This window comes from Camelina sativa, chromosome 11 (assembly GCF_030686135.1).
Source record: "Camelina sativa cultivar CO46 ecotype springtype chromosome 11, ASM3068613v1".
NCBI classification, from domain to species: domain Eukaryota; kingdom Viridiplantae; phylum Streptophyta; class Magnoliopsida; order Brassicales; family Brassicaceae; genus Camelina; species Camelina sativa.
The window spans coordinates 27,445,311-27,467,814 of record NC_141890.1 but is presented as its reverse complement, the minus strand read 5'-3'; the positions used below and the strand labels follow the sequence as shown (position 1 = coordinate 27,467,814).

Sequence of the window (22,504 nt, the reverse complement as noted above, 5' to 3'; positions counted from 1 at the left end):
AACTCTTTTGTTTCAACTTTCAGTTTGAAATTTGAATAATAGATTTGGTTTCATTTCCAGTTTCAGTTTTATAGTGTATCAATAGATATGATTTTGTATTGACATTACCAAAGAGAAAAAAAAGCATTCTATTTTAATATTTTTTTACGACAAGAACTTTTTACATGTCAATATGGTTTGATAAATGAAGATGGTTTGATAAAGCCATATAATCTTTTCAGTTTGATAAATGAAGATGGTTTCCACGTAGAGCTTATTGCAAGATATCCGAGAACTTCGTAGTAGCTTTGTCGCTATATTTTTCAATTTTACTCCTTGTCTTGTCAATCATGTAGCAGATTCGTTCGCTAAAAAGGCTTTAGTCTCCTGTGATTTACTGAGTTTAAGCTCTAATTCTATCTAATGAAAGCTATTTGGTGACCAAAAACAAAAAAAATCTTTTCAGTTTACGTTAACTAACTGATACTTCTAGTTCTAGTCTACTTAATCCAAATGCCTTCGACCTACTCTTTTTTATATTTCTTTTTTTTTGTTGTTGGTGAACCGTTAGTTAAAATCCCTGTGTAAATTTATGTTTTGTGCTTAATAAAAAAATTATGTCCATTTAAATCAGAAAATTTGTTTTAACCATAAAAGAAAATAAATATATATCGACTTCACTACAATGAGAATAGACCGCATGTAGAGAGCAATATATCGATGTTCACTCTTCATAAGTCTCCATTTTTGGGTAAGTTTTTTTAATAAGGGTGGAAGAACAAATTCAAAATTTCTAACTTTTAAGAGACATATGCCACCAAATTCAGAGCAATTGTATAGTCAAAATAGTACTTGATGTTTTGCACAACCACTCGATGCTATTAACGGAGTGAAAGTCGTAGTTGGATATAATTAAGATCTTTTACATAAACAGTCAGCATATCGAAGAAAGAAATACTCTTAAATAGTACTAAAACATGTTTTATAGATAAAACTAGTACACCTTTTCTCGAGAGAAGTTGCTCCTCTGTAGCTCTAGTCTGTAAGGCAAACAAAAAGGTCTGTTCAAAGGCAACCCCAGTGATGGTAGTTAGCGGTCAAGATATGGGACAACCTATGGTGGATTGAATAGGAGATTGGTTCCTCAAGGAGACTCTTCCTCTCGTCATCCACGATTTTCCAATTATGTCCAGTGTAATGAACACCGACATCATCAGAAGTGTTTGGCTGTGGATAAAGTGGGCGTAGCGACTGAGGCGGCGGATCAAGGGTTGGTTGTAGAGCAATGTTCAGTTGCCCTGGACAGTGGTTCTACAGGAAAGAAAAGTTGTTTGTAAACCACTGTTTCTGGATTGTGCGGAGGAGCCAATGGTGGAGAATATGGTCTTGCTAGACTCGGCTACTGCTCCGGTTATAGACTCAGGGGATACTACAAGAGTGGAAGCAGGCAGCGATCTAGTACGGGTGAAGGAGGATTTGGCTCAGGTGTCTCTTAACTTGGAGGGTTCAGCGATGGTGGAATAGTTGGGTTCTGAGGACGTTGTGGAGGAGCTGGGTGATGATGACATTTTGGAGCAGATGGAGTTGTTTTTGTGTTGTGGTGCAGGTAAAGGCTAAGTGTGATCGTGGAAATCAAGGCGATGAAGAGGAGGATGTTCTAGAGGCTCGGTTGTTTCGTTTGTGCTTTTGTTAGGATGCTAGAGTAGCACATAGTTGTCTAGAACGGTTGATAAATTGTTGGCTCTCTAGCTTGTTTTATGACATGATTAGAATGTTGGATCTTTGGTTAATCGTTTATTGGTTATTGGATTCTTAGTTTGATGATTTTGGTTATTCGTTGATTGTATTGAATGAGGCTAGGTTGTTAGTGAATATAGGATCACTAGTTATTATGGCAATAATAATAAAAATAGGTCTGCTTGTTTCGAAATAGTAGAAGATAACGTGAAAAAATTTACTGAAAATTATTTGGATTTGTTTACTAAACTGTTAAAAAAAATACACATATTGAAACTAAAATCTTTTAATAATTTGGATTATTATATCTATAGTAAAAAATTATATTGATAAAAATTTTATACTAAACATTAGTAACTAATAATGTAAGAAGATCTCGAAAACATTGGTGGAGAAAAATTTGTCAAAGTCATCTATGACTAATGGAGTAATGGATCGATCAAACCTATTATGGCCTATAAATTATAATGAGTTCGATATTTTGACTACCATAAGTGTCAAATAAGTGTTTGCCTCTAGTTAATCAATTTATTTATGGGTCACAAGAAATTAATTACTAAAGTTTTGTCATAAATACTTATCGAATTCATAGGTTAAGATTTCGTCAAAGCCCAACACATATAACATAACAATATTCAAAAAAAAGGTTGTATTATATTCAGCCCATCACTGAAAAAAAAAAAAATACCGAACCAAAATGTACATAAAATCGTAGCATCAAAAACATGTTTCGTCTTGTCCAAATGAGTTTCGCTGTAAGAAATGAATACATAATAAGTTGAATTTATAAAATGTAACATTATCAGATTATCTTGTGGATTATCCACCCAATTTAATTCATGCCCGATTTTATTTACAATTTTAGGGACATGTTCTATATACCTCACTTCATGTTCTATTTATAAGTTTTTTAGATTCTGATTTTTTTAACTATTTAATTTGTATGCATTCAAAGAAGATTCAGTCTTAGTTGACCAAATTTGGAAATGTAAGAAACAAGAAGGTATATAGAATTGTCCTTTCTATTATTATTATATTCAATATGATACAATATTAGAGTTTAGGGTTACACTAATGGACCGATAAAGTACATCCATACAACAATAGAATTATTCATAACAGGAAATGATATATTTTTTTCTCACTTTCATTTATCAATCTTATTATTCTCTTAAAGTAGTTTGTTTTTCTATAGATGTTTTGTATTTTTTAAATCAGTGTCTAGTTGAATTTTATGGTTCTCACAAATAAATGAATGATGGATTTATGATGTTAAATGATGATTATAGGACTTGTGGTTAATCAATCTTGGTTTTTTACATTTTGGATGTCTTACTTGAATTAAATTAGTCACTTAATTAAGTTATCTATTTAAAATTTTAAACACATGTTATTATTTATTTTAAAGATAGAAAATAGAAGGCATACACAATCTACAGTTCGACAACCTTCTACATTTTTGTCACACACGACAATTATTGAAAACATGAAAAACAACACTGTGAAATATGACCACCCCCTTCACCTGAAGATGTATGTGATATCTTCATGGATATGGTTGTTTAGGCAGTTTCAACTGCATTTATTGAGCCCTTGGTGCAGATTGTAGAACATGCCAGGACACATTTTTCAACAGCTCCATTCACGATTTCACTAGCATCTAGTCATTGAAACAAAAATTGAATGTATTATAAATATGTTCTCTTGTGGAGTATTAAAAAAAAAAAGTTTCTATAGTACTGATAATGAGATTTAGGAGTTTTCCTTACCGGAGTTACTGAGAGTGGTTAGGGCACCGCAGATAGAAGATACACACCCAACGTTGCAGTATTCATTCACAGCATCACCTTGAGACAAAAATCAAAACAAATAAATAATGAAAGCTTGATCCGTATTTAATAACGTAAAAAAAATAATCAATTTACCTGTGTTCTCAAGAATGTCCTTAGTATATCCATTAGGACATTTCCCATTAACGATTTTGCAGCCACTGAGGCTAGCACATCTGTCTCTGGAACCTCCTGCAAGGCGGCAAGTATTATAGATATTTCTAGCAGTGGTGGTGGGACAACAGCTCTTTGCGTCAACTTGAATTTGTGCCATGAACAGACTCATTACGAGTACACTTAGAATCAATGTTTTTCCTTCCATCTTTCGATTGATTGGTTGTCTGATCACAAATTGTATGTGGAGAGCTATAAGCTTGTATTGATGAACTGATGATGAAACAAGGCTCGCTTAAATACTAGCTGGTCTGCAATTTGCAATCACAAAACTTTGTTTGATAGCCAGGTTTATCACATGCTGCGTGGACCAACCCTATCTTAATTGTACCTTTACCTCCGGGTGATCTCTAATTCTGACCAAGAATAGTTTATATCTTTTTTTTCTTTTTCTTCTTGGTTAAATAGAACCAAACAGAGAATTTTGTTGAAGTTTGTGTTACTTAATATTTTAGTTAGGATATTCCGTATAAGTTTGGCTGGTTATATTTTGTATGTTCGTGCTAACTGCTATCGTATAGTTATTATGTACTTTCTAAACATTTTGTTTACAACTATGATGAGAGTTTGTATTATGAGTATTATGTCGATAATTTTTTTTTATCAATTCTTGTGTATGAGTTGTTTGGAGAAGGAAAGATAAGAACGTAGTTTGTTACAACGTGTTTTTCGTTGCTTTATTTAATTTTTAACCACCTCTCTTGTGGTTATGTAGGTATATATTAAAATTTTAACCAACTCTATTGTCGTTATGTAGATATATATTTTTATAGTAGCTGATGGCAAATTAAAATACGAGACAAAAATCCAAATAGTTTGTTAGACCAGGTTTTGTGTTTCTTTTTGTTTAATTTTAACCAACTCTTTTGTTTCAACTTTCAGTTTGAAATTTGAATAATAGATTTGGTTTCATTTCCAGTTTCAGTTTTATAGTGTTATCAATAGATATGATTTTGTATTGGCATTACCAAAGAGAAAAAAAAGCATTCTATTTTAATATTTTTTTACGACAAGAACTTTTTACATGTCAATATGTGTGTTAGACAACTATATTTCCCACGAATTTATTCTTTTATCATCCAGTCATGTACGTAAGTATGATAAAGCCATATAATCTTTTCAGTTTGATAAATGAAGATGGTTTCCACGTAGAGCTTATTGCAAGATATCCGAGAACTTCGTAGTAGCTTTGTCGCTATATTTTTCAATTTTACTCCTTGTCTTGTCAATCATGTAGCAGATTCGTTCGCTAAAAAGGCTTTAGCCTCCTGTGATTTACTGAGTTTAAACTCTAATTCTATCTAATGAAAACTATTTGGTGACCAAAAACAAAAAAAAATCTTTTCAGTTTACGTTAACTGATACTTCTAGTTCTAGTCTACTTAATCCAAATGCCTTCGACCTACTCTTTTTTATGTTTCTTTGTTTTTGTTGTTGGTGAAACGTTAGTTAAAATCCCTGTATAAATTTATGTTTTGTGCTTAATAAAAAAATTATGTCCATTTAAATCATAAAATTTGTTTTAACCATAAAAGAAAATAAATATATATCGACTTCACTACAATGAGAATAGACCGCATGTAGAGAGCAATATATCGATGTTCACTCTTCATAAGTCTCCATTTTTGGGTAAGTTTTTTTAATAAGGGTGGAAGAACAAATTCAAAATTTCTAACTTTTAAGAGACATATGCCACCAAATTCAGAGCAATTGTATAGTCAAAATAGTACCTGATGTTTTGCACAACCACTCGATGCTATTAACGGAGTGAAAGTCGTAGTTGGATATAATTAAGATCTTTTACATAAATAGTCAGCATGTCGAAGAAAGAAATACTCTTAAATAGTACTAAAACATGTTTTATAGATAAAACTAGTACACCTTTTCTCCAGAGAAGTTGCTCCTCTGTAGCTCTAGTCTGTAAGGCAAACAAAAGGGTCTGTTCAAAGGCAACCCCATTGACGGTAGTTAGCGGTCAAGATATGGGACAACCTATGGTGGATTGAATAGGAGATTGGTTCCTCAAGGAGACTCTTCCTCTCGACATCCACGATTTTCCAATTATGTCCAGTGTAATGAACACCGACATCATTAGAAGTGTTTGGCTGTGGATAAAGTGGGCTTAGCGACTGAGGCGGCGGATCAAGGGTTGGTTGTAGAGCAATGTTCAGTTGCCCTGGACAGTGGTTCTACAGGAAAGAAAAGTTGTTTGTAAACCACTGTTTCTGGATTGTGCGGAGGAGCCAATGGTGGAGAATATGGTCTTGCTAGACTCGGCTACTGCTCCGGTTATAGACTCAGGGGATACTACAAGAGTGGAAGCAGGCAGCGATCTAGTACGGGTGGAGGAGGATTTGGCTCAGGTGTCTCTTAACTTGGAGGGTTCAGCGATGGTGGAATAGTTGGGTTCTGAGGACGTTGTGGAGGAGCTGGGTGATGATGACATTTTGGAGCAGATGGAGTTTTTTGGTGTTGCGGTGCAGGTAAAGGCTAAGTGTGATCGTGGAAATCAAGGCGATGAAGAGGAGGATGTTCTAGAGGCTCGGTTGTTTCGTTTGTGCTTTTGTTAGGATGCTAGAGTAGCACATAGTTGTCTAGAATGGTTGATAAATTGTTGGCTCTCTAGCTTGTTTTATGACATGATTAGAATGTTGGATCTTTGGTTAATCGTTTATTGGTTATTGGATTCTTAGTTTGATGATTTTGGTTATTCGTTGATTGTATTGAATGAGGCTAGGTTGTTAGTGAATATAGGATCACTAGTTATTATGGCAATAATAATAAAAATAGGTCGCTTGTTTCGAAATAGTAAAAGATAACGTGAAAAAATTTACTGAAAATTATTTGGATTTGTTTACTAAACTGTTAAAAAAATACACATATTGAGACTAAAATCTTTTAATAATTTGGATTATTATATCTATATTAAAAAATTATATTGATAAAAATTTTATACTAAACATTAGTAACTAATAATGTAAGAAGATCTCGAAAACATTGGTGGAGAAAAATGTGTCAAAGTCATCTATGACTAATGGAGTAATGGATCGATCCAAACTATTATGGCCTATAAATTATAATGAGTTCGATATTTTGACTACCATAAGTGTCAAATAAGTGTTTGCCTCTAGTTAATCAATTTATTTATGGGTCACAAGAAATTAATTACTAAAGTTTTGTCATAAATACTTATCGAATTCATAGGTTAAGATTTCGTCAAAGCCCAACACATATAACATAACAATATTCAAAAAAAAGGTTGTATTATATTCAGCCCATCACTGAAAAAAAAAAAAATACCGAACCAAAATGTACATAAAATCGTAGCATCAAAAACATGTTTCGTCTTGTCCAAATGAGTTTCGCTGTAAGAAATGAATACATAATAAGTTGAATTTATAAAATGTAACATTATCAGATTATCTTGTGGATTATCCACCCAATTTAATTCATGCCCGATTTTATTTACAATTTTAGGGACATGTTCTATATACCTCACTTCATGTTCTATTTATAAGTTTTTTAGATTCTGATTTTTTTAACTATTTAATTTGTATGCATTCAAAGAAGATTCAGTCTTAGTTGACCAAATTTGGAAATGTAAGAAACAAGAAGGTATATAGAATTGTCCTTTCTATTATTATTATATTCAATATGATACAATATATATAGGAATACAATATTAGAGTTTAGGGTTACACTAATGGACCGATAAAGTACATCCATACAACAATAGAATTATTCATAACAGGAAATGATATATTTTTTTCTCACTTTCATTTATCAATCTTATTATTCTCTTAAAGTAGTTTGTTTTTCTATAGATGTTTTGTATTTTTTAAATCAGTGTCTAGTTGAATTTTATGGTTCTCACAAATAAATGACTGATGGATTTATGATGTTAAATGATGATTATAGGACTTGTGGTTAATCAATCTTGGTTTTTTACATTTTGGATGTATTACTTGAATTAAATTAGTCACTTAATTAAGTTATCTATTTAAAATTTTAAACACATGTTATTATTTATTTTAAAGATAGAAAATAGAAGGCATACACAATTGATGTTCATATATTTTACCTTGTTTTCCCTTAGTTTATTCACAACTTTTGCATCTTTTGCTATCCATTTAGGCCATTATTGTGTAGCTTTAGGACTAATCATGCATTAGAGTGTAGTTGCAATGCATTTGCATCTTTTCATGCATAAACAGGTGATTTTGGAGCTTAAGGAGCATGGAAGCAATGCTGAGGAGAAGTGAAGCAATCCTGAGGAGAAAACAAGAGAGTTAAGGCTGTAGAATCAAGGTCCGGAGTCCAACTCGACCGCACCACTCGACCGTGTGCTGAGGAGGACTCGACCGTGTGCTGAACGCACGAGAGAAGCCAGCTCGACCAGCCACTCGACCGAGCACTGGTCGAGTTGACTGAGCCGTTGACTACTTTGACTTTTTGTATTTTTAGGGCTTCCACCTCACCACTATATAAAGCCCTTGTACCTGCAGCCACCAGAGAGTCCAGCTTTTTAGAGAGTCTAAAACCTAGTTTTTACCTTTTTTAGATATTATTCCTTTTGCACTTTTCTTTTATTTTAGATTTTGTACTTGTTTGAGAGAGAAAGACTAGATTCTTATATTTTGTTTGTTTCATAACTTTCAAAGTATTAAGATTTCGAGTTTTATTCCTTCATCAATATTGTAGATCTCTGTTTCATCTTTCTAATGATGCAAGTTTCATTATTTTCTGGGTTTTTGACATATTTCACCATGTGTTCTTGTGAGTAGTTTGTTTAGGACCTTGAGGATGGGTTAGGCTGGGTTGATCTTGTGGTTTGTTTGATTTGGTCAAGCTTGATTGTTGTAGATCTCTTCTAGGCTAGATGATCTTAATGCTGATCCTATATCTGAGAGGGTAGGGTTTGATTTCAAGCATCTTAGCATCACACCAATGTCTAAGGAGCATAGACAAGGCTAGATCTAGAGCTTACCATTAGGCTTGCTAAGAGATTAGAAGTCTTGTTTGGTTTGAGATGTATTGCTTAATGCCTGCTTGTGTAGATTCTTTTCTTTGTGAGAACAAGTCTAGAATTGCATAGGTTTGATTGTTTCTTGCCATGAGAGTGGATTAAACATGTATTAGAATAGTATGTCTAGAGATCAGCTCAATGTTTGCTTGAGATTTGTTGACCAAGTTAGATAACCACAATGATTAGCTCAGCCCATGAATCCCTCCTCAAGGCCTTCTTTGTTTATTGAAATCCTAGTCTAAATATCATTGCTTGCTTGTTGTTTGATTAGTTTTAGCATTCCTCTGTTTTTCTTGTGTTGCTCTGTTTTCACGTTTAAGTCTAGCTCGACCACGTACTCGACCTACACTCGGTCGAGTGCTGCTCGAGTTCATCCCCAGAACTTGTGTTTTTGATTTGTGATTGTCTTGTTTCATTCCTGTTTCATTTCCATTGCATTCACGTAGTTTCCTGTTCATTACTTGTCTTGCATTAGTTCATTAGCATAGTTTCTATCTTTGTTCTAGTTTCATTATAGCTTTAATTTGTTTGTTCTGTTTGCATTTAGTATCCTGTTCTAGTTGTTTTTAATTTCTGCATTTCATATCTCATTTTAGGATTGTTAGTGACAAACAATCTTTACAATTGGCTTGACTTAGACTCATATGCACATCTTAATTGTTCACAATCACTCAGATAGGATTGACACCTCTTATACTGCAACTGCATAAGGGGAATTGAAACACCCTGACTTCTATTCATTCCATACATCATCATTCCATACATCATTCATTCATACACCACAAAGAAAGTCAGTTTCAATTTGGCGCCGTTGCCCATTTGAGTGTGTTTTTGTGACTATTAGGATCAAAAGAAGTCTAAGATTAAGTTCGTTTATCCACTTGTTCACTACTGATCTCGTTTCTTCTACTGCTTGTCTGTGATTGAGTTTCAGGTACCAGCTCGACCACCAACTCGACCACCACTCGACCGAGCTGTGATCGAGCACTTGAGCGAGCCAGAAGCCGGATCCAAATAGCCATTACTTCCCAGTCGACTCGACCACCCACTCGAGCCTGCGCTCAACCGAGTACCTGTTCGAGTCAGTAATGATGTACAACAACAGTATGTTCAATTACATACCCATGCAACATCAACCAGTATACCAGGCTGAATTGTATCCCTCTCCATGGTTCCAGACCTCACAAGCTCAAGAACCTGACTTAAGAGCTATGATGCAACAACTGTTGCTTGGGCAAGCCACTAAGCAGATTGAGGAAGCAAGGCAGTTTGCTGAGCTGCACCAAACGTTGAATTCTTATTCTACTGGAGTGAATACCCAGTTGGAGAGACTGAGCTCTACAATCACGAACATGGAGAGTTGCATGACTTCTACTTCCTCTCCTACACCAAACCAACTTCAACACCCAAGGGAATGCACTGCCAAGGCCATTCATCTCAATGAGGCAGAAGTCACTGAGGACAGTGAAGTTCAAGCTGGGGAGGATTGGTCATTTCTTGAAGCTCAGAGTGAAGTTTGTGCAAAGCAGACTGAATCCGGTAGTGCACTCGACCATGTGCTCGAGCCAGCACTCGACCGAGTGCCTGATCGAGTGGTCGATCGAGCTGAGGACACAGAAACTGTTAAGCCTGCTAAGTACATTCCTCCTGCTTACAAACCGCCTCTACCATTCCCAGGACGTTTCAAGGCACAGAAGCTGAAGGAACTAAGGGAAATCATTGAGAGAAAGGAAATGATGGCTTTGCAACAAGAGAAAGTATTGGCCATTCAACAAGAGGTTGTCATTGAGGAGAAGGAGGAAGATAGAGGACCTCCTTTGGAAAAATATGCTCACCATCCTGCACTCAAGGACATGCTTCTTGAATTATCCAAGCAGAAGGCTCAAGACCAAGACATGAAGGATTTGAAAGAGATTGGGAAAGCTATTGTACCAACAAAACTTGAAGATCCAGGTCCATTCAATCTACCTTGCTCCATCAGCTACCTTCACTTCAACAAATGCTTGTGTGATCTTGGAGCATCTGTTAGTGTCATGCCCTACTCTATAGCAGAAAAGCTTGGACACACTGAATTCAAGCCAAGCAATCTCTACATAAGTCTAGCTGATGGTTCACACAAAGATGTAGTTGGTAAATTGGAGAGCCTCCTAGTCAAGATAGGCAAGGCAAGAATTCCCACTGATTTCATCATAATAAAGATGGATAAGGAGGTAGAGGATCCACTCTTGCTTGGGAGACCATTCCTTGCCACAGCAGGAGAAATCATTGATGTTAAGGAGGGGCTGATAAGGTTGAACATAGCTGAAGGTTTGACCATGAACTTTGATATTACAGATCCATCTAACCAACCAACCATTGGAGGTCAACCATTTAAGATTGAAGATAAGGCTGATTTTGAGGTTTTGAGAGAAGAAGAGACTTCAAAAGCTAAGGTCTCATCTCATGAAGAATTAGTTCAACATCTCAAGGATTCAGTTCAAGTGTTAGCTGGTTTAGTGAAGGGTCTTCAAGTTCAGCTCACCAAGAGGTCTTTGAAGAAGGCAAGACCAAGACTCAAGTTTAAGAAGAAACATGGTTCAAGTGCTAAAGAAGTAGTGATCAAGAAGGAACACCAAGGTTACCAAGTAGAACCAGGGGGGATTTCATCACCTCCTTGGTCTCTAAAACAAGCCTGAAAAGGCATCAAAAGTCAAGCTTAGTGACTTTAAACAAGCTCACTAGGGAGGAAGTCCCTAAGGTATCATTGTACATATGCTTTATTTTCCTTGTAGTTTTGATATTTTTGTTTTATGTTTGTGTTGGGCAGGCTGTTTAATGAGAATGTAGTTGGGTAAGGAGAGATTTAGACTTGGAAAAGAAGACTCGGCAGCCAGCTCGACCCCCCCACTCGAGCACGTACTCGACCGAGTCCCGGTCGATTCCCATCGTCGAGCTGCCCCAATCTCCACCTCCAAGTCACCAACAAGACCCCAACTACTCCTATGACAGCATGCAGATGGATGTGGACAACTACTTCCACACTCCCTAAAGTACCACTATCACCTTCACTTGTAGATATCATTGCATTTGACATTGTATTTTGTTTTTTGTTTTTCATCTTGAATCCTCAATCAAATTTCTTTCACACAGGGACTGTGTGATTTATGTTTGGGGGAGGGTTTGAGATAGCATTTGACATTGTGTTTTGTGATTCTTATTTCAAATTTTTAGCATCATCATGTTAATACTTGCATAGCATCTAAGGCATAGAAAAATCTTAAAAATTTGAAAATTTTTGCAAAAATCTTTATAAAAAAAAAGAGTGTTCATGTAGTTTGCACTGCACATTAGGATCTTGTTTAGCATGTTTCATGTAGGATTATATAGTATTTGCATTAGGGATCTATGATGAGTATTCCCTTGTTAGCTTGTTTATTCACTATACTAGGATCAATGCCCAAGTTAATAGTACTTTGATGCTAGTTGAGTGGTTAGAAGAATAAGATTGAACCAAGCCTTGAATTCCTACATTGCATTTGGTCTAAATTGAAGCATGTTGAGATTTGAAACCATTTCCTATTTATAAGAACCTAATATTGACTTTCAATTATCAATGTGTGCATTGCTTTAAACTCATGGATACCATATACATATTTGGATCATCTTCTTCCTTTTTACCACTCTTGTTGATCCAAGTAGCTGATTGAATCATTAGAATCAGTTCCCCTACCCCTCAACCAAACCTTCTTTCAAGCCATGTTTATTCTTGTGTGTGTGAGGCCTATTTTTGGGATTGAGCTTGGTAGAAAGTGTTAGGTTTGAACTGACAAGAGTAAAGCCTTGTGTAGTTCTAGTTTGCATTTTTCAAACTAGATAGGACTAGGTGGTTCACTTGTTGGGTTTGGGACTTGGCTATTATGAAAAGAAAAGAGGAAAAAGAGAAAGAAAAGGTTAGAGTCTTTAGGAGGGGAATGTGTTTAATAAAATTTAAAGTCTAGTGAAAGAATGGGAAGAAATAGGTTGTTTAAAGATGGTTCTAGTTAAAGAAAAGAAAGAAAGAAAAGAGAAGTCTAGCAAAATGCTTATATGTCTAAAGAATAAGAAGAAAAGAGAACCATAGCAAATAAGTAAGAATCCCCCATTCCACTAGAAAGATCAAATAAGAAACCTCTCCTAAAACTTTAAAACCAAAAGAGAAAAGGGTGAAAAAGAAGAAAAGAAGTTAAAGGGTAGCACTAGGACCAATTGGGTTTAGATTGATAGGATAAACACTTTGGGTGCCTTTGGGTAGACAAGGTTTTGTTCTTGTATGTGTCTAAGTGTTCTTACTTTTAGCATTCTTCTAAAGCTCAATTCATTTTTTATGAGAGAACCTTGATATTGATAAGCCCTACTCTAAAAAGAGACCATCATTGTCTCTAAACCTTTTACTGCCAAGCCAAATGAGTTTAAGCATTGCATAGAATTGATTCATGTTCTTGATTAATGAATGTTAAAGGAAATGGTTGATTTGAATGCATGTGGATGTCTAAGGCTCAAATCAGTGAAGGTTGTGATATGCTTGTCTAAAGTCTTTAAGTATAGCTCATTCAACTTTCATCATAGTACTAGTAACTTGGACATTGATTCTAGATAGTCTATTTGCAAGCTTTAGGAGCTGAGATCCCACTTTCAAACCTCACCTACCTTCTTTTGTCTTGATTATTTGCTTGAGGGCAAGCAAAGACTAAGTTTGGGGTTGTTGATGTTCATATATTTTACCTTGTTTTCCCTTAGTTTATTCACAACTTTTGCATCTTTTGCTATCCATTTAGGCCATTATTGTGTAGCTTTAGGACTAATCATGCATTAGAGTGTAGTTGCAATGCATTTGCATCTTTTCATGCATAAACAGGTGATTTTGGAGCTTAAGGAGCATGGAAGCAATGCTGAGGAGAAGTGAAGCAATCCTGAGGAGAAAACAAGAGAGTTAAGGCTGTAGAATCAAGGTCCGGAGTCCAACTCGACCGCACCACTCGACCACCACTCGACCGTGTGCTGAGGAGGACTCGACCGAGTGGAGAACGCACGAGAGAAGCCAGCTCGACCAGCCACTCGACCGAGCACTGGTCGAGTTGACCGAGCCGTTGACTACTTTGACTTTTTGTATTTTTAGGGCTTCCACCTCACCACTATATAAAGCCCTTGTACCTGCTGCCACCAGAGAGTCCAGCTTTTTAGAGAGTCTAAAACCTAGTTTTTACCTTTTTTAGATATTATTCCTTTTGCACTTTTCTTTTATTTTAGATTTTGTACTTGTTTGAGAGAGAAAGACTAGATTCTTATATTTTGTTTGTTTCATAACTTTCAAAGTATTAAGATTTCGAGTTTTATTCCTTCATCAATATTGTAGATCTCTGTTTCATCTTTCTAATGATGCAAGTTTCATTATTTTCTGGGTTTTTGACATATTTCACCATGTGTTCTTGTGAGTAGTTTGTTTAGGACCTTGAGGATGGGTTAGGCTGGGTTGATCTTGTGGTTTGTTTGATTTGGTCAAGCTTGATTGTTGTAGATCTCTTCTAGGCTAGATGATCTTAATGTTGATCCTATATCTGAGAGGGTAGGGTTTGATTTCAAGCATCTTAGCATCACACCAATGTCTAAGGAGCATAGACAAGGCTAGATCTAGAGCTTACCATTAGGCTTGCTAAGAGATTAGAAGTATTGTTTGGTTTGAGATGTATTGCTTAATGTCTGCTTGTGTAGATTCTTTTCTTTGTGAGAACAAGTCTAGAATTGCATAGGTTTGATTGTTTCTTGCCATGAGAGTGGATTAAACATGTATTAGAATAGTATGTCTAGAGATCAGCTCAATGTTTGCTTGAGATTTGTTGACCAAGTTAGATAACCACAATGATTAGCTCAGCCCATAAATCCCTCCTCAAGGCCTTCTTTGTTTATTGAAATCCTAGTCTAAATATCATTGCTTGCTTGTTGTTTGATTAGTTTTAGCATTCCTCTGTTTTTCTTGTGTTGCTCTGTTTTCACGTTTAAGTCTAGCTCGACCACGTACTCGACCTACACTCGGTCGAGTGCTGCTCGAGTTCATCCCCAGAACTTGTGTTTATGATTTGTGATTGTCTTGTTTCATTCCTGTTTCATTTCCATTGCATTCACGTAATTTCCTGTTCATTACTTGTCTTGCATTAGTTCATTAGCATAGTTTCTATCTTTGTTCTAGTTTCATTATAGCTTTAATTTGTTTGTTCTGTTTGCATTTAGTATCCTGTTCTAGTTGTTTTTACTTTCTGCATTTCATATCTCATTTTAGGATTGTTAGTGACAAACAATCTTTACAATTGGCTTGACTTAGACTCATATGCACATCTTAATTGTTCACAATCACTCAGATAGGATTGACACCTCTTATACTGCAACTGCATAAGGGGAATTGAAACACCATGACTTCTATTCATTCCATACATCATCATTCCATACATCATTCATTCATACACCACAAAGAAAGTCAGTTTCAACAATCTACAGATCGACAACCTTCTACATTTTTGTCACACACGACAATTATTGAAAACATGGAAAACAACACTGTGAAATATGACCACCCCCTTCACCTGAAGATGTATGTGATATCTTCATGGATATGGTTGTTTAGGCAGTTTCAACTGCATTCATTGAGCCCTTGGTGCAGATTGTAGAACATGCCATGACACATTTTTCAACAGCTTCATTCACGATTTCACTAGCATCTAGTCATTGAAACAAAAATTGAATGTATTATAAATATGTTCTCTTGTGGAGTATTAAAAAAAAAAGTTTCTATAGTACTGATAATGAGATTTAGGAGTTTTCCTTACCGGAGTTACTGAGAGTGGTTAGGGCACCGCAGATAGAAGATACACACCCAACGTTGCAGTATTCATTCACAGCATCACCTTGAGACAAAAATCAAAACAAATAAATAATGAAATCTTGATCCGTATTTAATAACGTAAAAAAATAATCAATTTACCTGTGTTCTCAAGAATGTCCTTAGTATATCCATTAGGACATTTCCCATTAACGATTTTGCAGCCACTGAGGCTAGCACATCTGTCTCTGGAACCTCCTGCAAGGCGGCAAGTATTATAGATATTTCTAGCAGTGGTGGTGGGACAACAGCTCTTTGCGTCAACTTGAATTTGTGCCATGAACAGACTCATTACGAGTACACTTAGAATCAATGTTTTTCCTTCCATCTTTCGATTGATTAGTTGTCTGATCACAAATTGTATGTGGAGAGCTATAAGCTTGTATTGATGAACTGATGATGAAACAAGGCTCGCTTAAATACTAGCTGGTCTGCAATTTGCAATCACAAAACTTTGTTTGATAGCCAGGTTTATCACATGCTGCGTGGACCAACCCTATCTTAATTGTACCTTTACCTCCGGGTGATCTCTAATTCTGACCAAGAATAGTTTATATCTTTTTTTTCTTTTTCTTCTTGGTTAAATAGAACCAAACAGAGAATTTTGTTGAAGTTTGTGTTACTTAATATTTTAGGTAGGATATTCCGTATAAGTTTGGCTGGTTATATTTTGTATGTTCGTGCTAACTGCTATCGTATAGTTATTATGTACTTTCTAAACATTTTGTTTACAACTATGATGAGAGTTTGTATTATGAGTATTATGTCGATAATTTTTTTTTATCAATTCTTGTGTATGAGTTGTTTGGAGAAGGAAAGATAAGAACGTAGTTTGTTACAACGTGTTTTTCGTTGCTTTATTTAATTTTTAACCACCTCTCTTGTGGTTATGTAGGTATATATTAAAATTTTAACCAACTCTATTGTCGTTATGTAGATATATATTTTTTTAGTAGCTGATGGCAAATTAAAATACGAGACAAAAATCCAAATAGTTTGTTAGACCAGGTTTTGTGTTTCTTTTTGTTTAATTTTAACCAACTCTTTTGTTTCAACTTTCAGTTTGAAATTTGAATAATAGATTTGGTTTCATTTCCAGTTTCAGTTTTATAGTGTTATCAATAGATATGATTTTGTATTGGCATTACCAAAGAGAAAAAAAAGCATTCTATTTTAATATTTTTTTACGACAAGAACTTTTTACATGTCAATATGTGTGTTCGACAACTATATTTCCCACGAATTTATTCTTTTATCATCCAGTCATGTACGTAAGTATGATAAAGCCATATAATCTTTTCATTTTGATAAATGAAGATGGTTTCCACATAGAGCTTATTGCAAGATATCCGAGAACTTCGTAGTAGCTTTGTCGCTATATTTTTCAATTTTACTCCTTGTCTTGCCAATCATGTGGCAGATTCGTTCGCTAAAAAGGCTTTAGCCTCCTGTGATTTACTGAGTTTAAACTCTAATTATATCTAATGAAAGCTATTTGGTGACCAAAAACAAAAAAAATCTTTTCAGTTTACGTTAACTAACTGATACTTCTAGTTCTAGTCTACTTAATCCAAATGCCTTCGACCTACTCTTTTTTATGTTTCTTTTTTTTTGTTGTTGGTGAAACGTTAGTTAAAATCCCTGTGTAAATTTATGTTTTGTGCTTAATAAAAAAATTATGTCCATTTAAATCATAAAATTTGTTTTAACCATAAAATAAAATAAATATATATCGAGTTCACTACAATGAAAATAGATCGCATGTAGAGAGCAATATATCGATGTTTACTCTTCATAAGTCTCCATTTTTGGGTAAGTTTTTTTAGTAAGGGTGGAAGAACAAATTCAAAATTTCTAACTTTTAAGAGACATATGCCACCAAATTCAGAGCAATTGTATAGTCAAAATAGTACTTGATGTTTTGCACAACCACTCGATGCTATTAACGGAGTGAAAGTCGTAGTTGGATATAATTAAGATCTTTTACATAAACAGTCAGCATATCTAAGAAAGAAATACTCTTAAATAGTACTAAAACATGTTTTATAAATAAAACTAGTACACATTTTCTCCAGAGAAGTTGCTCCTCTATAGCTCTAGTATGTAAGGAAAACAAAAGGGTCTGTTCAAAGGCAACCCCAGTGACGGTAGTTAGCGGTCAAGATATGGGACAACCTATGGTGGATTGAATAGGAGATTGGTTCCTCAAGGAGACTCTTCCTCTCGTCATCCACGATTTTCCAATTATGTCCAGTGTAATGAACACCGACATCATCAGAAGTGTTTGGCTGTGGATAAAGTGGGCTTAGCGACTGAGGCGGTGGATCAAGGGTTGGTTGTAGAGCAATGTTCAGTTGCCCTGGACAGTGGTTCTACAGGAAAGAAAAGTTGTTTGTAAACCACTCTTTCTTGATTGTGCGGAGGAGCCAATGGTGGAGAATATGGTCTTGCTAGACTCGGCTACTGCTCCGGTTATAGACTCAGGGGATACTACAAGAGTGGAAGGTGGCAGCGATCTAGTACGGGTGGAGGAGGATTTGGCTCAGGTGTCTCTTAACTTGGAGGGTTCAGCGATGGTGGAATAGTTGGGTTCTGAGGACAATGTGGAGGAGCTGGGTGCTGATGACATTTTGGAGCAGATGGAGTTGTTTTTGTGTTGCGGTGCAGGTAAAGGCTAAGTGTGATCGTGAAAATCAAGGCGATGAAGAGGAGGATGTTCTAGAGGCTCGGTTGTTTCGTTTGTGCTTTTGTTAGGATGCTAGAGTAGCACATAGTTGTCTAGAACGGCTGATAAATTGTTGGCTCTCTAGCTTGTTTTATGACATGATTAGAATGTTGGATCTTTGGTTAATCGTTTATTGGTTATTGGATTCTTAGTTTGATGATTTTGGTTATTCTTTGATTGTATTGAATGAGGTTAGGTTGTTAGTGAGTATAGGATCACTAGTTATTATGGCAATAATAATAAAAATAGGTCTGCTTGTTTTGAAATAGTAGAAGATAACGTGAAAAAATTTACTGAAAATTATTTGGATTTGTTTACTAAACTGTTAAAAAAAATACACATATTGAAACTAAAATCTTTTAATAATTTGGATTATTATATCTATATTAAAAAATTATATTGATAAAAATTTTATACTAAACATTAGTAACTAATAATGTAAGAAGATCTCGAAAACATTGGTGGAGAAAAATTTGTCAAAGTCATCTATGACTAATGGAGTAATGGATCGATCAAAACTATTATGGCCTATAAATTATAATGAGTTCGATATTTTGACTACCATAAGTGTCAAATAAGTGTTTGCCTCTAGTTAATCAATTTATTTATGGGTCACAAGAAATTAATTACTAAAGTTTTGTCATAAATACTTATCGAATTCATAGGTTAAGATTTCGTCAAAGCCCAACACATATAACATAACAATATTCAAAAAAAAGGTTGTATTATATTCAGCCCATCACTGAAAAAAAAAAAAAAAAATACCGAACCAAGATGTACATAAAATCGTAGCATCAAAAACATGTTTCGTCTTGTCCAAATGAGTTTCGTTGTAAGAAATGAATACATAATAAGTTGAATTTATAAAATGTAACATTATCAGATTATCTTGTGGATTATCCACCCAATTTAATTCATGCCCTATTTTATTTACAATTTTAGGGACATGTTCTATATACCTCACTTCATGTTCTATTTATAAGTTTTTTAGATTCTGATTTTTTTAACTATTTAATTTGTATGCATTCAAAGAAGATTCAGTCTTAGTTGACCAAATTTGGAAATGTAAGAAACAAGAAGGTATATAGAATTGTCCTTTCTATTATTATTATATTCAATATGATACAATATATATAGGAATACAATATTAGAGTTTACGGTTACACTAATGGACCGATAAAGTACATCCATACAACAATAGAATTATTCATAACAGGAAATGATATTTTTTTTTGTCACTTTCATTTATCAATCTTATTATTCTCTTAAAGTAGTTTGTTTTTCTATAGATGTTTTGTATTTTTTAAATCAGTGTCTAGTTGAATTTTATGGTTCTCACAAATAAATGAATGATGGATTTATGATGTTAAATGATGATTATAGGACTTGTGGTTAATCAATCTTGGTTTTTTACATTTTGGATGTATTACTTGAATTAAATTAGTCACTTAATTAAGTTATCTATTTAAAATTTTAAACACATGTTATTATTTATTTTAAAGATAGAAAATAGAAGGCATACACAATCTACAGATCGACAACCTTCTACATTTTTGTCACACACGACAATTATTGAAAACATGGAAAACAACACTGTGAAATATGACCACCCCCTTCACCTGAAGATGTATGTGATATCTTCATGGATATGGTTGTTTAGGCAGTTTCAACTGCATTCATTGAGCCCTTGGTGCAGATTGTAGAACATGCCATGACACATTTTTCAACAGCTTCATTCACGATTTCACTAGCATCTAGTCATTGAAACAAAAATTGAATGTATTATAAATATGTTCTCTTGTGGAGTATTAAAAAAAAAAGTTTCTATAGTACTGATAATGAGATTTAGGAGTTTTCCTTACCGGAGTTACTGAGAGTGGTTAGGGCACCGCAGATAGAAGATACACACCCAACGTTGCAGTATTCATTCACAGCATCACCTTGAGACAAAAATCAAAACAAATAAATAATGAAATCTTGATCCGTATTTAATAACGTAAAAAAATAATCAATTTACCTGTGTTCTCAAGAATGTCCTTAGTATATCCATTAGGACATTCCCCATTAACGATTTTGCAGCCACTGAGGCTAGCACATCTATCTCTGGAACCTCCTGCAAGGCGGCAAGTATTATAGATATTTCTAGCAGTGGTGGTGGGACAACAGCTCTTTGCGTCAACTTGAATTTGTGCCATGAACAGACTCATTACGAGTACACTTAGAATCAATGTTTTTCCTTCCATCTTTCGATTGATTAGTTGTCTGATCACAAATTGTATGTGGAGAGCTATAAGCTTGTATTGATGAACTGATGATGAAACAAGGCTCGCTTAAATACTAGCTGGTCTGCAATTTGCAATCACAAAACTTTGTTTGATAGCCAGGTTTATCACATGCTGCGTGGACCAACCCTATCTTAATTGTACCTTTACCTCCGGGTGATCTCTAATTCTGACCAAGAATAGTTTATATCTTTTTTTTCTTTTTCTTCTTGGTTAAATAGAACCAAACAGAGAATTTTGTTGAAGTTTGTGTTACTTAATATTTTAGTTAGGATATTCCGTATAAGTTTGGCTGGTTATATTTTGTATGTTCGTGCTAACTGCTATCGTATAGTTATTATGTACTTTCTAAACATTTTGTTTACAACTATGATGAGAGTTTGTATTATGAGTATTATGTCGATAATTTTTTTTTATCAATTCTTGTGTATGAGTTGTTTGGAGAAGGAAAGATAAGAACGTAGTTTGTTACAACGTGTTTTTCGTTGCTTTATTTAATTTTTAACCACCTCTCTTGTGGTTATGTAGGTATATAATAAAATTTTAACCAACTCTATTGTCGTTATGTAGATATATATTTTTATAGTAGCTGATGGCAAATTAAAATACGAGACAAAAATCCAAATAGTTTGTTAGACCAGGTTTTGTGTTTCTTTTTGTTTAATTTTAACCAACTCTTTTGTTTCCACTTTTAGTTTGAAATTTGAATAATATATTTGGTTTCATTTCCAGTTTCAGTTTTATAGTGTTATCAATAGATATGATTTTGTATTGGCATTACCAAAGAGAAAAAAAAGCATTCTATTTTAATATTTTTTTACGACAAGAACTTTTTACATGTCAATATGTGTGTTCGACAACTATATTTCCCACGAATTTATTCTTTTATCATCCAGTGATGTACGTAAGTATGATAAAGCCATAGAATCTTTTCAGTTTGATAAATGAAGATGGTTTCCACATAGAGCTTATTGCAAGATATCCGAGAACTTCGTAGTAGCTTTGTCGCTATATTTTTCAATTTTACTCCTTGTCTTGCCAATCATGTGGCAGATTCGTTCGCTAAAAAGGCTTTAGCCTCCTGTGATTTACTGAATTTAAACTCTAATTCTATCTAATGAAAGCTATTTGGTGACCAAAAACAAAAAAAAATCTTTTCAGTTTACGTTAACTGATACTTCTAGTTCTAGTCTACTTAATCCAAATGCCTTCGACCTACTCTTTTTTATGTTTCTTTTTTTTTTTTTTTTGTTGGTGAAACGTTAGTTAAAATCCCTGTGTAAGTTTATGTTTTGTGCTTAATAAAAAAATTATGTCCATTTAAATCATAAAATTTGTTTTAACCATAAAAGAAAATAAATATATATCGACTTCACTACAATGAGAATAGACCGCATGTAGAGAGCAATATATCGATGTTCACTCTTCATAAGTCTCCATTTTTGGGTAAGTTTTTTTAGTAAGGGTGGAAGAACAAATTCAAAATTTCTAACTTTTAAGAGACATATGCCACCAAATTCAGAGCAATTGTATAGTCAAAATAGTACTTGATGTTTTGCGCAACCACTCGATGCTATTAATGGAGTGAAAGTCGTAGTTGGATATAATTAAGATCTTTTACATAAACAGTCAGCATATGGAAGAAAGAAATACTCTTAAATAGTACTAAAACATGTTTTATGGATAAAACTAGTACACCTTTTCTCCAGAGAAGTTGCTCCTCTATAGCTCTAGTCTGTAAGGCAAACAAAAGGGTCTGTTCAAAGGCAACCCCATTGACGGTAGTTAGCGGTCAAGATATGGGACAACCTATGGTGGATTGAATAGGAGATTGGTTCCTCAAGGAGACTCTTCCTCTCGTCA

The 22,504-nt window shown here is 34.6% G+C and overlaps 3 protein-coding genes across 4 annotated transcripts; all 3 read right to left on the bottom strand.

Annotated features, from left to right (window-relative positions):
- Positions 1 to 3,086: 3,086 nt before the first annotated feature.
- Positions 3,087 to 4,164, bottom strand: LOC147934484 (putative thionin-2.4). The gene is made up of 3 exons (XM_087475011.1): positions 3,642 to 4,164; positions 3,486 to 3,563; positions 3,087 to 3,376 (listed from the first exon to the last, which is right to left on the bottom strand). The coding sequence occupies exons 1-3, from the start codon at positions 3,865 to 3,867 to the stop codon at positions 3,279 to 3,281; spliced, it is 402 nt and encodes a 133-aa protein (XP_087331137.1). The 5' UTR covers positions 3,868 to 4,164; the 3' UTR covers positions 3,087 to 3,278.
- Positions 4,165 to 15,152: 10,988 nt separating this feature from the next.
- LOC147934483 (putative thionin-2.4) lies at positions 15,153 to 16,269 on the bottom strand. The gene is made up of 3 exons (XM_087475010.1): positions 15,737 to 16,269; positions 15,582 to 15,659; positions 15,153 to 15,473 (listed from the first exon to the last, which is right to left on the bottom strand). The coding sequence occupies exons 1-3, from the start codon at positions 15,960 to 15,962 to the stop codon at positions 15,376 to 15,378; spliced, it is 402 nt and encodes a 133-aa protein (XP_087331136.1). The 5' UTR covers positions 15,963 to 16,269; the 3' UTR covers positions 15,153 to 15,375.
- A 3,554-nt stretch (positions 16,270 to 19,823) lies between these two features.
- Positions 19,824 to 20,822, bottom strand: LOC104724188 (putative thionin-2.4). Of its 2 annotated transcripts, none has more exons than XM_010442637.3 (3): positions 20,377 to 20,822; positions 20,222 to 20,299; positions 19,824 to 20,113 (listed from the first exon to the last, which is right to left on the bottom strand). In XM_010442637.3, exons 1-3 carry the CDS (start codon positions 20,600 to 20,602, stop codon positions 20,016 to 20,018), a joined length of 402 nt encoding a protein of 133 aa, XP_010440939.2. In that variant the 5' UTR covers positions 20,603 to 20,822; the 3' UTR covers positions 19,824 to 20,015. The 2 variants fall into 2 exon arrangements, with proteins under 2 accessions (XP_010440939.2, XP_087331135.1); XM_087475009.1 differs by having other exon boundaries at positions 19,824 to 20,057; positions 20,377 to 20,685.
- Between the last annotated feature and the right edge of the window lie 1,682 nt (positions 20,823 to 22,504).

Bases quoted from the DNA above. Each gene is read 5' to 3' on its own strand.
- LOC147934483 (XM_087475010.1), bottom strand. From the start codon at position 15,962: ATGGAAGGAAAAACATTGATTCTAAGTGTACTCGTAATGAGTCTGTTC. The intron at 15,660-15,736 runs GTAAATTGATTA...TTTTGTCTCAAG, and splicing joins GGACATTCTTGAGAACACAG to GTGATGCTGTGAATGAATAC. The intron at 15,474-15,581 runs GTAAGGAAAACT...TTCAATGACTAG, and splicing joins AACCACTCTCAGTAACTCCG to ATGCTAGTGAAATCGTGAAT.
- LOC104724188 (XM_010442637.3), bottom strand. From the start codon at position 20,602: ATGGAAGGAAAAACATTGATTCTAAGTGTACTCGTAATGAGTCTGTTC. The intron at 20,300-20,376 runs GTAAATTGATTA...TTTTGTCTCAAG, and splicing joins GGACATTCTTGAGAACACAG to GTGATGCTGTGAATGAATAC. The intron at 20,114-20,221 runs GTAAGGAAAACT...TTCAATGACTAG, and splicing joins AACCACTCTCAGTAACTCCG to ATGCTAGTGAAATCGTGAAT.
- LOC147934484 (XM_087475011.1), bottom strand. From the start codon at position 3,867: ATGGAAGGAAAAACATTGATTCTAAGTGTACTCGTAATGAGTCTGTTC. The intron at 3,564-3,641 runs GTAAATTGATTA...TTTTGTCTCAAG, and splicing joins GGACATTCTTGAGAACACAG to GTGATGCTGTGAATGAATAC. The intron at 3,377-3,485 runs GTAAGGAAAACT...TTCAATGACTAG, and splicing joins AACCACTCTCAGTAACTCCG to ATGCTAGTGAAATCGTGAAT.